Here is a 16,071-nt window from a genome sequence, read left to right as displayed (position 1 = left end):
TTTTAGTTTGGTCAAAAAGGTTTATGGTCCGGTTTTATAATAAGATAAAATAATAAAATAATAAAAAACAAATCAAAAGTTCAAAATATATTAAACAAATCCCTAAACAGAGGGACAAGTTTCTTAGCATTGGCCACTCAAGCAGAAGTTAGGGTTTGTGAAAAAAGATGGATGTGATCAGCAGTGTGCCAGATGAGATAATTGGGCACATCTTGTCACTCCTCTCGACAAAGGAAGCTGTTTCAACATCTCTTCTCTCAAAGAGATGGCGAAATCTATATGCCTTGTCGCCAAACCTTCATCTAGACGAGTTCCACTATCGGAATCCCAATAATTCAACGAGTTTCATAGCTTTCGTAGATAATATATTTGCTGTATCAGGCAACTCTCCTCTAAAGCAATTCACTCTGAAACATCGACAGCAGAGTGTTGACGCAACCCGTGTCAACAGTTTGATATGCAATGTGCTGACTCGTGGAGTTTTGGATCTTAATCTTTTCATAGCTGGTAACTCAAATTATTCACTGCCTTTAGAGTTGTTCTCTTGCAAGACAATTGTTAACCTGAAACTAGGAATCGGATTTGGTATTGGTATAGTCCCTGAGAGCGCTTCTCTTCCAGCTCTTAAGACTCTGTTTCTTGACCATGTTGGCTTCTCTGGTGATGTTCAAGCTCTTATATCCGCTTGCCATGTGCTTGAGGAGTTAACTATACGTGTTGATGATTGCCTACATTGGAAACGCACAATTTCGTGTCCGACCCTTGAGAGACTTATCATTACATGTCGAGTCTGCAAAGCTTGCGATCGTTATAGGGCCAGGCGCGTTACTTTTGATACTCCTAACCTTTCCTACTTAGAATACTGCGATTCTGTTTCGAATAAGTATCAAGTTGTTAACCTTGACTCCCTGGTCGAAGCTAAGCTTACTTTTGATTCTTGGACAGGCAACCCAAAGGATCTGTTTAATGGGTTAAGAAATGTTAAGATCCTCGAACTATCGTCTTATCAAACCTCTAAGGTACTTAATTTTCTTCTTTTTTCATATGTAAATGTGTTATCGCAACTTGGCAACTTAAAAAGAGCATGTAAAGCACGAAAAAAGGCTTCCATGGTTGTAAGAAATAGAAATCTTGTGAAATTTTAAAACGTACGTTTCTTGATGTTTTCGATCCAAAGATTGCTGTTGGTTAATGACTAGTTGATTTTATTTTGTTTCAGATGTTTGATCACTTCAGTATAGAAATCCCAGTGTTTACGAAGCTACTGCGTTTATCTGTTAGAACTAACTCCAGTTTATGCTGCCCATCTTTGCAATTATTGGTAGAGACGTCTCCAAATCTACATACTCTCCACTTAAAGGTATATATATATTTGTACAATTCAAAATTTGCGTATTGTTCATACACACTAAAAGTTTTCAGTCTCTAATAACCCTCCTTCTTATTAGGGATATGATAGTAGTTGTGACTAGGGTTGTAAATTGGTCTGTCCATGTCCAAATGGGTATGACCAATTGGACACATACATTTTATGGTCATTTATGGTCAAGGCTCAAATACACCCATATCCAAATATGTCCAAACCAAATAGGACCATGACCAATTGGTCTGTCTATTGGTTGCAGATTGAACCAAAATTTAAAATTCATAATTTACTAAAGGTTCATAAACTCATAATTACAACTTGTGACGCACAAAATGGCTGTTTTTGCTTGTGGAGATATTCGTACGTAGAGACATGTCCTTTGAAGGTCCTAGAGATAACAGAGTACAAGGGAACTGAAAACGAGTTGGTGCACATGAAACGTTTCCTGGAGGAATTGCAATATGTCTTGAGCTGGTCAAAATTTGGTCTTGTGAAACAGACCACAAAAAACAGTTACAACTCACCAACGACCTGTTAAGGCTTGGCAGACCGTCCAATTGCAACATCCAGTTCGAATTTTTTCCCTCCTAGTTTCTCTCTGTTGGAACAAAAATCTGTTTTGTGTATATAATTTTGTGTGCAATAATTTTCTGTCTAGATGGATTGTTTTGTGTGCAATAATTTTGGTGTTTAGTTTTATAGTTTTTGAAGGTTTCTTTTTCCGAATAACTAACCTTAAAAATATATAATTATTTTAGCTTTTTCAACAAACCAAAAACCAAAAGCTCTACAAAACACCAGCTACGCATTGTGTAGTGTCAATATGATATTCTTCTAAACATGAACTAAGAATGAACAATTTGTAGAACATAAGAGAATCTATAAGAGAGGAAAACACCGGCCATGCGGTCGTCCTTAATATATGCAAGCGTTCATATTAATTCGTTTATCAAACAAAATTTAATTGAACTCATCTAATATATATTTATTTTTTTGGTCTTATACATGTAACATCTCCACTACAGAAAACAGTTTTTGAAAATGTAAATTATCAACAATCTAATCACCGGGAGGGGTCGAACTACTTAACAAAACGCTGCATTTGGAATTTTTTTTTTTTTTTTTTGGCTATAGAGAATTAACACCATACGTTTCAACAATTAATACTCCCTCTGTTTCATATTAAGTGTCATTTTAGACTGATTATTTTGTTACAAAATAAGTGTCACTTTATATTTCCAATGTAGATATTTGGTAAATTTTCCAATTTTATCCCTACTAATTTAATGTATACACCAATAGAAAAAATTGATTAATATATTAATAAGGGGTAAAATAGAAAATTTAATGATTTTCTTAATATGTGTGAGAAACTCTAAAATGACACTTAATATGAAACAGTGGGAGTATATTAATAGGACAACTCCAACCATAAAACACCAAAACACCAAATTTTGACACTAAATTTAGTGTTTTGGTGTTCCAAAAAGTTTTTCATCTCCAACTACAACACCAAATTTCACACTAAAAACAAAACTTTTGATTATTATATTATTAAACTAAAATTCTTTTAATAGTTTAGTAAAACATCAACATTTATATAAATGATTTATTTCAATTCAGTTCAATTTAGATTGTTGTTCAAAATTATATTATGTATCTTATTGATTTTAGTTTTTATGTTTGTTTAGTTTTAATTTTGTAATATAACGTTTTTATTATTTTATTGAAGTTTAGTATGAACTTTTAATCTTATTAAATTTGATATTTATTTTAAAATTTAATCGTAATTATTATTTTATACTATATTAATTATAGTTACTAATTTATATTACTAAATGTAATAAGATAATTTTAAAATATTAATGATATATCAAGTTTTTAGTTGATTAACAATAATTTTAATATATTTTTAAATCAAAAACATGAATAAAATAATATATATACTTTTGGTGTTTTGTGAATAGTGTTACAGTCCTCGTGTTGCATCCCTCCCCCTCCTCCCGTTTTTTTTTTTTGGTTGTTTCGCAAGACAGACCGTGAGGAACCACGCAAACCATACACCAAAAAAANAAAACTTTTGATTATTATATTATTAAACTAAAATTCTTTTAATAGTTTAGTAAAACATCAACATTTATATAAATGATTTATTTCAATTCAGTTCAATTTAGATTGTTGTTCAAAATTATATTATGTATCTTATTGATTTTAGTTTTTATGTTTGTTTAGTTTTAATTTTGTAATATAACGTTTTTATTATTTTATTGAAGTTTAGTATGAACTTTTAATCTTATTAAATTTGATATTTATTTTAAAATTTAATCGTAATTATTATTTTATACTATATTAATTATAGTTACTAATTTATATTACTAAATGTAATAAGATAATTTTAAAATATTAATGATATATCAAGTTTTTAGTTGATTAACAATAATTTTAATATATTTTTAAATCAAAAACATGAATAAAATAATATATATACTTTTGGTGTTTTGTGAATAGTGTTACAGTCCTCGTGTTGCATCCCTCCCCCTCCTCCCGTTTTTTTTTTTTGGTTGTTTCGCAAGACAGACCGTGAGGAACCACGCAAACCATACACCAAAAAAATATGGTGTAACACTATTCACAAAACACCAAAAAAATAGAGATAGTGTTTATTTTGGTGTATGGTTGGAGAGCATTAACACTATAATTTGGTGTTTTGGTGTGCCCGTTGGAGTTGGCCTTACACATTTGAGTTGGCCTTACACCTTTGAGTCCTTGCCTCTAGGTAACCGTTTCTCTCTCTTTCTTCACTTAACCAAACCTAACCCTAATTTTGGGTGCGAATTATGTATTTTCCTGTCTCTGGAATCTGAAAAAGTAGGCCGGACTTGATCATCGGCTTACTGAGGTAAGTATACAGAAGCGAACTTATATATTTTCTGTTTTCCTTGGTACTACGATATTCAAAGTATCGGTATCGTTTCGCTTTGCGTGGCTTCTTAATTGAGTTAAATTCATGTTTGAATCAGGGGCTTTACCAATTTGCGTCCTTTCTCCGTTTCTAGTTGATGTACTTTTTCTAGTGCAGAGAGAAGATGGATCAGATCAGCAGCTTACCGGATGAGCTCCTTTGTCATATATTGGCCTTCCTTACGACAAAGGAGGCTGCTTTGACTTCGGTTCTCTCCAAGAGGTGGCGCGATATCTGTTTGCTTCTGTCCCTAATCTTGACATTGATGACTCTGTCGTTCTTTATACTGAAGAGGGTAAACGTGAAAAGGAAGTAATTCTTCAGAGCTTCATGGATTTTGTGGATAGAGTATTGGCAGTGCAGGGTGATTCTCCCGTTAAGAAATTCTCCCTCAAGTGTCAAACTGGTGTTGATCCAGATCGTGTGAATAGTTGGATATGTAACGTGCTGAAGCGTGGTGTTTGCCACATGGATCTGTCCATCGGTTTGGGACACAGATATCTGCTTCCTTCAGAAGTTTTCATGAGCAGAACACTAGTTGAGCTGAAAATAAAAAGTGATATTTCTATGGATTTGCGGCCTCGACACGTTTCATTACCTATGCTTAAGACTCTTACTCTTGTCTCAATGTGGCCTCACAGTTATCAGCTTCCGTTGCTCCTCTCTGCATGCCCTGCACTCGAGGAATTAGACCTTCAAAACATACGTTTGACATATGTGAAGCAGATCGTGTCAAGTGCAAGCCTCAGGACTCTTAACAATCGACTCTTCCAATAACTTTCAAGCGTTTACTTTTGACACACCGAATCTTCTTTGCTTAAAGTACTCTAGATTAGTTGCCTGGGACTATCCACGTATGTTTAATTTGGACAACTTAGTTGAGGCTCATATCAAACTTATGCTAACTATTAATCAAATCGATAAATTACAAGACCTAAATGTCTACCGGTTAGAGGATGGTATTTTTCAAGAACTTGGCAAAACGCAGAAGCTTTTTCGTGGCATAAGAAACGTTCAGAAGCTTTACTTATCTCCCGGTGCTCTACAGGTCAGTATGCTGTTTTGCTCCCTATATGAAATATAAATACCAGTAAATTGACATCTTGGTTTGTTCATGCACATGTAATTTTTTTTGTTTTAATTTGGTTTCAGATGCTTGCTTTATTGTGTCAGGCTATGCCCACATTCAACAACCTCACATTCTTAGACATTGATAGTAGCATGGATATAGCGTGGCAAGCAATGCCGGTTCTCCTAAGAAACACTCCACATCTAGAAACTCTAGTCATTAAGGTATAAAACAGAGAAATCCTGAAATTATACTTTGAATATAACAACACATTTACAGAGATGATAGCTCTTCATGATTTGAAATCTCTAATGTCTTATTTTTCTACTTTCTCAGGGTCTCTTACACTGTGTGACAGATAAATGCGGGGATGCATGTATCTGCATTTCTCGGAACCCTCGCATCTTGTCCGGTGAAAAGGTTAGAGATTCGATGGTTTGAAGGAATCACGAGAGAGATGGAAATGATCAAGCATTTCTATGACAGTTTCCCTTGCTTGAAGGAGATGGATATCCATGTTAAAGATGGTCGTCCACGGTTCCTAGCCCCTAGAGTGCCAGATTCTAACCCGTACAAGGGTTTATCGGGTCGCAATGTTAAAGTCAAGGTGCATGGTTCCTTGCATAGGTTGTGGACTGCACAATAAAATAAAGTGTTGGAGGAAGGAATAATTATTTATCTGCCAAAGTTGCTTTGAATTCTTGTTTTAGAAGCTAAAAGGAGTCAACAGCTTGCTTATAAGTTATTTAGATTTTCAATTTTTGTTGATTTCAGAAATTCGCTTAGATCGGATCGAATCAAATTGAGTTTATCCTGAAACCCGAGTTTATCCTGAAACCCGTGATTTGAACATAGTGTTCCTCCAAGTTTGGCTTTGAAGAGAAGGTAAATAGCAAAAAAAAAAAACATAAGAAAGTAATTACATGTATATATATATATAGATGGGTCGAACCACTTTATAAAACGCTGCGTTTTTTACCTGTTTATAACAGAAAGGAAAATTGAAACCTAGTCTCTTCACTTTGTTTGGCAAACCCTAAGTCTACTTTTTCGCTTTCTTTGCTTTGCATATTCTCTGTCTCGAGAAGTTACATTTGTGTAGGACTCCGCGACTATTCCGAGGTAAACGCCTAAGCGAAGTCATCATATTTTATAATTTTCCTTGGTTACCATTTTTAAAGACTCTCAGCATCAATTTTTTTACGGATCTGCGTCTTTTCTTCGTCTGTACGTATTATAAGATCGCCAAGTGAAACTCTTTTGTGTAGTTACGTTCATGTTCGGATTGTTTTGGAGTTTTGGTGTAGTTTTAAACGTACTTTTCTATTCTCTTGCAGAACAGAGAAAAGATGGATCGTGTTAGCAGTCTACCAGAGGAGCTTCTTTGTCATGTATTGTCCTTCCTTACCACGAAGGAAGCTGCTTTGACATCGATTCTCTCCAAGAGATGGCGCTATCTGTTTGCTTTTGTCCCTAAACTCGAGTTTGATAACTCTGTCTTTCTTCATGATCCTGAAGAGTCTAATTGGGAGAAGAGAGAAATTCGAGAGAGCTTCGTGGATTTTGTGGATAGAGTTTTGGCTTTGCAGATTCTACTATAGACAAGTTCTCCCTCAAGTGTAAAACTGGTGCTGATAATTCAGATCGTGTGATTCAGTGGATATGTAATGTGCTTCAGCGTGGTGTTTTATATGTGGATCTGTCCATCGATTTGGGAGAAGAGAGAAGATGTTTGTTCCTCGAAACTTTCATGAGCAAAACTCTAGTTGAGCTGAAACTAGGAAGTGGATGTGGTATCAGTTTTCGGCCTGGACTCATTTCCTTACCTATGCTTAAGACTCTCACCCTTGTTGACTCTGTTTTGTCTGATAGTGGTCAGCTTCAGATGCTACTTTCTGCTTGCCCTGCGCTTGAGGCATTAGATTTGACAATTTTAAGTTGGTGGTACAATGCGAATGCGACCGTGTCAAGTGCAAGCCTCAAGACTCTAACAATTGGCTCTGGCAATCCATTAAAAACCCTTTCATTTGATACGCCGAATCTTATTTGCTTAAATCACTCTGCATTAGTTTCCAAGGACTATCCATTAGTTAATTTGGAAAAATTAGTTGAGGCTCATATCAAGCTTGATCGCGGGTTATCATCGTATGGTAATGTGCCGAAGCTTCTTAGTGGCATATGCAGTGTTCAGAAGCTTTACTTATCTCCTGGGACACTCGAGGTCAGTATGTTGTTTTTTCTCTCTCTTAACTAATAAAGGGAGAAAACCCCTTGAGGTTTTGAAACATATATTGCAGCTGGTTAATGTTTAGTTGTGGGCCTTTTTTTACACTTGTTTCAGGTGCTTGGTCTATGCTGTGAGGCAATGCCGGTGTTCAACAACCTCAAATTCCTAGACATTGAGAGTAACATGAATATATCGTGGAAAGCAATGCCAGTTCTCCTGAAAAGCTGTCCACATCTAGAAACTCTAGTCATGAAGGTACAATAATATAAACCATTATTAAATGACTTGGACAACACGTTTTCCAGAGATGCAGCTCATGATTGGAAATCCCTAATATAACTCCTTCCTGCTTTTAGGGTGGTCTCGTACACTGTGTCACAGAATGTTGCGGGGATGCTTGTAACTGCAATTCTCGGGAAGAGAAAGGCCGTTCGCTCACATCTTGTCCGGTGAAGAGGTTAGAGATTCGAGAGTTTCAAGGAAGGTCGAGAGAGATGGACATGATCAAGCATTTCTTGGACTATCTTCCCTGCTTGAAGGAGATGGAGATCTATGTTAAATATGGTCGTCCAGAGCATTTAGCCCCTATAACGTTTGATTCCCCATACAACCACTTATCGGGTCGCAATGTTGAAATCAAGGTGCACGATTCCTTGACATAGATTGTGGACTGCACAACATCTATAGTCTTGGGAGGGAAATTTTTTAAAAATCTAAAATAGTTATGAAGCCATAATTAAGGAGTCAACTTCTTGCTTTGATAGTTTTTGCTAATTAAGTAAAGATGAGTTTTTGGTTTTGGGTGGTAGTATCAACCACGTTGGCTGATGAACTTGATATGTTGCCGGCCGTTCGTGCACGGTTTTGTAGTAGAGTCTGCCAATATTATTTTCCCGATAAATTAATAAATTACGAAATTTAGAATTTGATGAAAATAATTTTTATGTGCTTGCTCACCAGTTTTACCCTAATTTTGGGTGCAAAAATATGCGTTTGCTTGTTCCTTAAATCAGAAAGTGTTCTTCACATCGTGGTAATTACTCCCATATTAACTCAAAATCTTCTTTTGGCCATTTATTGTTGAGATACGCTTATCCCGTGATATAGGGATCCCCAAATCCATTGATTTTTTTTGCAATTGCGTATATATGATTTATACTATGAATTAGGGTTTTAAAACCTCTGTAACTGATACATGTACGTCTATATGAATTAGCTTCCAGTGGTTTCTTGTTTAAATCAATTGCTCTGTTCTGTTCTTTTTGTTCTGTAGATCCTAGAATATATGATATAGTTATATTGCAGAGTTCTCACGTGTGGCGTTGCACGTGCGAGTGCAAGTGGAGTAAATCAAGTAACACGTGGACGGCTAGAAGCGAGAGGCCGTTAGAATCTTCTGGAGAATAAGAGCAACTTGTTAGCTCATTTCTCATTTCTATCATTGATCAATTTGTAAAAAAACTCTTTTCTTAGATTTGTTGTGGTGATCGCTGGGTTTCTCTCTCTCGAGAGCTAGCGAGGTATTCCTCCGTGTTTCATGAACACCGAGTGATTCCGTTATCATAAATAAGTTGTTTGGTGATTTGCGATTGATTGTTGATTGTGAGGTTTATTTGTATTAAAGGTATCAGAGCTGCAACGATTCTCGGAAATGGGAGTTGAAACTCGTTCTCAGGTGGTTGAAGTTCGAAATCATGGAGTCTCGGCGGTGGATCCGTTGGAATCGCGGATGTCGCGTTTGGAAGATCTGGTGACGGAGCAAAACGAGCAAATGAAGAAACATATGGCGGAGCAGAACCAACAGATGAGGACGCATATGACGGAAATGTTCGAAGCTCTAAGCCGTACCACCGCTAATCGTGGAAAGGAAGTTCAAAGAGAAGTCGAACGGGAAGAATCGAAGTTTGAACGTGGTGATAACAGTCAAAGCTATGGTCGTGCTGATCCGGACTCTTCATCATCTAAGGAGGTTCGATCGCATCAATTAGATCCCCCAAAGGTTATCAGATCTGATCCGGTGAGGACTGATGCTCACTATCACTACGGTAATTTGACTCGTTTGGGTAAAATTGATTTCCCTCGGTTTAATGGTAGTCAGATTAAGGAGTGGTTGTTTAGGGTTGAAGAATTTTTTGGAGTTGATTACACACCTAGGGAGATGCGTGTTAAGATGGCTGCGATTCATTTCGATGGACATGCCGCAACTTGGCATTACTCATTTGTGCAGTCTGGTATTGGTCTCGAAGTGCTTTACGATTGGGATGGTTATGTGAAGTTGTTGCGAGAAAGGTTTGAAGATGAGTGCGATGATCCCATGGCAGAGTTGAAACAATTGCAAGAGACAGATGGTATCATTGATTATCATCAGAAGTTTGACCTTATTAAGACGAGAGTGACCTTATCTTAAGAGTATTTGGTGAGTTTGTACCTGGCAGGGTTGCGTTTGGATACACAGATGCACGTGAGGATGTTTCAACCGCAAACTGTGAGGCATTGCTTATTGTTGGGAAGATTATACGAGAAGGCACACCCTAAGAAGCAAGTCCCTCAAGGTTGGCAGTCGAATAAAGGAGGTAATGCGGGTAAAGGGAATTCTTATAACTCTCGTCCTGTCACGAAGGTAAACGAGGGAACACCAAAGAAGTTCTTGTCTAAGGAAGAGATGAGTGAAAGGAGATCTAAAGGGTTATGCTATTGGTGTGACGAGAAGTTTACACCATAACACTACCAGCAGCATAAAAAGACGCAACTGTATAGTATCGAAATGGAAGATGAGGAAGTTGGTGCGGAGTTAGCAGTATGGGAAGATTGTGATTTAGATGATAAGAACATGCCAAGGGTATCTGTCAATGCAGTATCTGGCATCTCGGACTATGAAACCATGCGGGTGAAAGGGTTGTTTGGAAACAAACCGCTTTATGTTTTGTTGGACTCTGGTTCAACGCACAACTTTGTTGACCCAAGAGTAGCAGCAAGACTGGGATGCAAGGTGAAGGCTTCTAAGTTGTCGAAGGTTGCTGTGGCAGATGGTAGAAAGTTAGGAGTACAAGGAAAGATAGATGGGTTCCAATGGAGGTTTCGAACAACCTTCTTCAAATCAGATGTGATGTTGATTCCCTTGCAGGGTTGTGATATGGTACTGGGGATTCAGTGGTTAAGAACATTGGGGCCAATCACTTGGGAGTTCGATCGATTGGAAATGAGTTTTACGTGGAAGAATAAGAAGGTGTTGCTGAATGGGATACAGAATGGATCAGTACGAGATGTTAAAGCTAAGAAACTTAAAAAGATGGAGGATGATCAGGTGCAGATTTCAATGGTTTGTGTTTCTACAGTAGCTACTGACAATGAGAGTGATGTTGTTGATGCTTCTCTGAGTGCTATAAGCTGTAAAAAAGACACAAGTCCAGTGATTGAGGAGTTGGTACAGGATTTCCCAGATGTGTTTGAGGAGCCAAAAGCTCTACCACCATTCAGGAAGAATCATGACCACAAGATACAGCTAGTAGAAGGAGCTAATCCAGTGAATCAAAGACCATATAGATACGCGATTCACCAGAAGAATGAGATAGATAAGATTGTGGAAGACATGTTAACTGGTGGTACGATTCAACCCAGTTCGAGTCCGTTTGCATCTCCTGTGGTTCTTGTAAAGAAGAAAAACGGGACATGGAGATTATGTGTGGATTACAGGGAGTTGAATGGGGTAACAGTGAAGGATAGGTTTCCTATTCCCTTAATAGAGGACTTATTGGACGAACTGGGTGGTTCTACTGTCTTCTCTAAGATCGATTTAAGGGCTGGTTATCATCAAGTAAGGATGAGGGTCGAAGACATCCCTAAAACGGCTTTTAAAACTCACGGCGGCCATTATGAATACTTAGTAATGCCATTTGGTTTAACTAACGCACCAGCCACATTTGGATGTCTACTGCTTATCACCCACAGAGTGATGGACAGACTGAGGTTGTTAATCGCTGCTTGGAGACATATCTGCGTTGTACGTGTCATGCTCAACCGCACATGTGGTGCAAATGGCTGGCTTTAGCAGAGTATTGGTATAACACCAATTACCACACGTCGACTCGCATGACACCTTATGAAGCGGTTTACGGTCAGGTTCCTCCAGTGCATCTTCCTTACTTACCTGGAGAGTCAAAAGTGGCAGTGGTGGCTCGTTCGTTGCAAGAAAGGGAGAACATATTGAAGCTTTTGAAGTTTCATCTTATGTGTGCCCAACATCGGATGAAGCAATTGGCTGATAGGCATCGTACAGAGCGAGACTTTGATATTGGTGACTTTGTGTACTTGAAGTTGCAGCCTTATCGACAGAATTCTGTGGTCTTGCGGATGAATCAAAAGCTAGCACCTAAATACTATGGACCTTACAAGGTGATTGACCGTTGTGGTGAAGTGGCTTATAAGCTGGAACTGCCTGAGGGAACTAAGATACATCCTGTCTTTCACGTGTCTCAGTTGAAGGAGCTGGTTGGTAATGTTCCTATTGCTACAAGCTTACCTACTATATTGCCTGATGTGTTTGAAAAGGAACCGGAGTTGATCTTGGAAAGGAAGATGGTTAATAGGCAAGGTCGTGCAGTTACTAAAGTTCTAGTAAAGTGGGTGAATGAACTAGTGGAGGAGGCAACGTGGGAGTTTCTGTTTGATTTGCGCAAGAAGTTCCCAGAGTTTGAGGCTTGAAGACCCTTGTGGACAAGGCTCTGCAATGGGGGGGNAAAATCTTCTTTTGGCCATTTATTGTTGAGATACGCTTATCCCGTGATATAGGGATCCCCAAATCCATTGATTTTTTTTGCAATTGCGTATATATGATTTATACTATGAATTAGGGTTTTAAAACCTCTGTAACTGATACATGTACGTCTATATGAATTAGCTTCCAGTGGTTTCTTGTTTAAATCAATTGCTCTGTTCTGTTCTTTTTGTTCTGTAGATCCTAGAATATATGATATAGTTATATTGCAGAGTTCTCACGTGTGGCGTTGCACGTGCGAGTGCAAGTGGAGTAAATCAAGTAACACGTGGACGGCTAGAAGCGAGAGGCCGTTAGAATCTTCTGGAGAATAAGAGCAACTTGTTAGCTCATTTCTCATTTCTATCATTGATCAATTTGTAAAAAAACTCTTTTCTTAGATTTGTTGTGGTGATCGCTGGGTTTCTCTCTCTCGAGAGCTAGCGAGGTATTCCTCCGTGTTTCATGAACACCGAGTGATTCCGTTATCATAAATAAGTTGTTTGGTGATTTGCGATTGATTGTTGATTGTGAGGTTTATTTGTATTAATATAGTACTATTTATTTATTATGTATGCTTGAATTTTACAGTTGCTTAGGTGATTTTTCGTAGACAATGTGTTGATATAAGCTTGAAGATAGCTTAAGTTGGAGGCTATGCTAATCCTAACCAAGTCATGGTTCCTTATATAATGAATATATTTTGGAGTTATCTAAATATATGTGTTTTCAAATAGGATTAGAATTGGGGTTTTGTTATACTTTGTTTTCTTAAAGTCTTTATTCAATACGATGGACTCGGATAAGATGGATCTCTTCAACACGTTACCTGACGAGGTTGTTTCTCGTATCTTGTCATCACTTTCAACGAAGGAGGCTGCTTCAACATCGGTTCTCGCAAAGAGGTGGCGTAATCTGTTTGCGTTTGTCCATGATCTCTATTTCGATGACTCTGTTTTCCTGTACCCCAAAGAAGGTAAACGGGAAAAAGATGGGATTCTCCAGAGTTTCATGGATTTCGTGGAAAGGGTTTTGGCATTGCAGGGTGATTCTCCCATTAAGAAGTTCTCCCTTAATGTTAAAATTGGTGTTGATCCTGATCGTGTGGATCGTTGGATATGTAATGTGTTGCGACGCGGTGTTTTTCACCTTTATCTATTCGTCGACTTTGAAGAGGTGTACCCACTGCCTTACGAGATATCTGTCAGTAAGACACTTGTTGAGCTGAGGATAGGGTATGGAGTTGATCTTTATTCGTGGGGAGATGACATGTTTTTTCCTATGCTTAAGACTCTTGTTCTTGAGTTAGTTGAGTTTGGTAGGGGTCAGTTTCAGAAATTTCTTCCTGCTTGTCCTGTCCTTGAGGAATTAACGTTGGTTGATATGGAGTGGAGAGATAGGAATGAGATCTTGTCAAGTTTAAGCCTCAAGAAGCTTAAGATTACCTCCGAATACGGCTGTTTACGCACTCTTTCATTCGATACACCGAATCTTGTTTTCTTAGACTACTATGATTTTGTTGCGGAGGATTATCAAATAGTAAACTTAAACAGCTTAGTTGAGGTTGGGCTCAACCTTGTTGTTACTAAGGATCTATTCCATCGAGCAAGAGATAATGTGTGGAAGCTTATTCATGGAATAAGAAATGCTCAGATATTTCACATATCCCCTGTCACTTTCGAGGTCAGTTTCCTATTCCGTTGTCTTTTGTTATATACTCTCTGATTTCAGCTGGTCTCTATAAGAAGGAAAGCTGACCTTCAAATATGTGGACCATAACAATGTCTCTTGATTCAGGTGCTTTCTCTTTGCTGTGAAGCAATGCCGGTTTTTAAAAACCTTACAATTTTAAATGTTAGGAGTGTCATGCAGCAAGGATGGCAAGCAATGCCACTTCTTCTAAGAAACTGTCCACGTTTAGAAAGCCTATATCTTGGGTCAGTGTTCTAAAATGCGGCCTACGCGGATGCCTAGGCGGCGGTTATACGCTATGTGGTGACCGAGTGTCTCGAATTTTAGCTATGCGGTAATTTAGGCGGTTTTAAATAATTCGGACTTCTAATAGAGTTTAGGCGGACATTATGCGGTCTACGCGGACGCCTGTACGGATTCTAGACGGTATGTTGACTAAAATAGTAAAAAATACTGTAATTAAATATTTTTTTAAATAATATTTTTGTTTCTAATAAATATTATAATTAGCCTCTAAAGTCTAAACTTATGAAATTTAATTTGGTTCCAAAGTAAGTATAAACTTACATTTTGTCAATTTTACAAGTTTTTGAATGGATTATGTTTTTTTTTGTTTAAAATGTGAGATTATTATAGATTCTAAACTATTTTGATAGATAAGAGTTTATTGAATATAATATTTGATACTATATTTTTGTTTTATGTTTTCTAAAATTAAAGTGTATAACTTTTCATCCTATATATATATATATATTATTTTTATATAAATATATATTCATATATCTAAAATATATAATTCGCCTACATTCCGCTTAGGCACCCGCATATACGGCTAGGCGCTAGGCGTTTATCCACCGTGTAGCAACCGCATAGCGCGTTTTAGAACACTGCTTGGGGTACATTTAAACACCAAACCCACTTCTCTTTTTTAGTTTCCCTACTAATGACTTTTGAAGTCGCTTATTCTCATCCTTGATGCGTTTTCAGGGACTCTTACACACTGTTACAGAGAAATGTGGTTATGTTTGTGACTGCATTTCTAGGAAGAAGAAAGGTCGTTCGCTCATGTCTTGTCCTGTGAAGAAGATACAGATTCAAGGATATAGAGGAACAATTAGAGAGACGCACATGATAAAGCATTTCTTGGACTATTGTCCAAGTTTGGAGGAGATGGAGATAATTGTCGAAGAAAAGGAACCTACTCTGTTTGAAATCCCTAAATGGTTTGAACTTGTCGAGGACACGCTGATGCACTACAACGAGATGTCGAGTTGCACTGTTAATTTCAGGGCGCTCGTTCCCGTGTACTGGAGGTGGACTCAAAAATGAAGTCTTTGGAGGATGAAAAATTTGCTTTCGTTATTTCATCTTTTGGTTTGTATTTTACTCAAGTACGATTTGTTTTATGTACTACTTAGTACAGTACTAGCTAGACGAAACCATTCCTGCTTCTCTACAATTTCAAAATTTAACGCTTTCACAATCTTTAGGTTTTTTAATGGGAGAATGCTCGATGGCTTACTATAGATATTGCCATGTCTTGAGAATTGGTTACAGTTCGTTCTTCCGTAGATAACAACAAGGAAAGGTTTCTGTTTGTGTTCACTTTTTAGTGACAGTTTGTGTTGCTTTCTAGTGTTTTTTCTCATCCTCTATTCCTCTGTTTTTTAACTGGTCGAAAACAAAATTAACAAATATTGTTCACAGTATTGTTTAATCACCTAAAACATGTCTTAAGCTTTGGTTACAATATCTCTGTCTTCTAGTGTGTTATCTTCGTTTGAACGAGAATCAGAATACTAATAGGTTCTCTTATGTAAAAAAAATGTACTGATACCAAAATTGGCTTTGATCGCTCGGAACAAATACATATCGTAGTATGTTTCAAACCTGTTAGTACAAAAATATCACCGACACAAACTGTTGTTATGTGTTTTTTTTAAAAAAGTTGTTTTGTTTCTGCTATGGACAAACAACTTTGTAGCCATACTTACCTGGTGAC

At 37.4% G+C, this 16,071-nt stretch overlaps 2 protein-coding genes and 2 pseudogenes across 2 annotated transcripts; all 4 read left to right on the top strand.

Moving 5' to 3' along the window:
• LOC104715788 lies at positions 168-6,043 on the top strand (annotated as a pseudogene).
• LOC109125065 lies at positions 6,747-8,286 on the top strand (annotated as a pseudogene).
• LOC104712570 lies at positions 8,992-10,332 on the top strand. The gene is made up of 2 exons (XM_010429496.1): positions 8,992-9,144; positions 9,249-10,332. The coding sequence occupies exon 2, from the start codon at positions 9,276-9,278 to the stop codon at positions 10,029-10,031; it is 756 nt and encodes a 251-aa protein (XP_010427798.1). The 5' UTR covers positions 8,992-9,144; positions 9,249-9,275; the 3' UTR covers positions 10,032-10,332.
• Positions 13,170-15,578, top strand: LOC104715787 (putative F-box protein At3g58860). Its single transcript, XM_010433163.1, has 3 exons — positions 13,170-14,060; positions 14,175-14,318; positions 15,057-15,578. Exons 1-3 carry the CDS (start codon positions 13,170-13,172, stop codon positions 15,396-15,398), a joined length of 1,377 nt encoding a protein of 458 aa, XP_010431465.1. The 3' UTR covers positions 15,399-15,578.

This window comes from Camelina sativa, chromosome 9, assembly GCF_000633955.1.
Source record: "Camelina sativa cultivar DH55 chromosome 9, Cs, whole genome shotgun sequence".
In the NCBI taxonomy this organism is placed as follows: Eukaryota; Viridiplantae; Streptophyta; class Magnoliopsida; order Brassicales; family Brassicaceae; genus Camelina; species Camelina sativa.
Note: the sequence above shows the minus strand (reverse complement) of the source record. Positions and strands in the feature narration are given on the sequence as shown.

Excerpts from the sequence above, each read along its gene's own strand:
- LOC104712570 (XM_010429496.1), top strand. The coding sequence starts at position 9,276 with ATGGGAGTTGAAACTCGTTCTCAGGTGGTTGAAGTTCGAAATCATGGA.
- LOC104715787 (XM_010433163.1), top strand. The coding sequence starts at position 13,170 with ATGGACTCGGATAAGATGGATCTCTTCAACACGTTACCTGACGAGGTT. Across the intron at positions 14,061-14,174 it reads TATCCCCTGTCACTTTCGAG|GTGCTTTCTCTTTGCTGTGA; the intron begins GTCAGTTTCCTA and ends CTCTTGATTCAG. Across the intron at positions 14,319-15,056 it reads AAAGCCTATATCTTGGGTCA|GGACTCTTACACACTGTTAC; the intron begins GTGTTCTAAAAT and ends ATGCGTTTTCAG.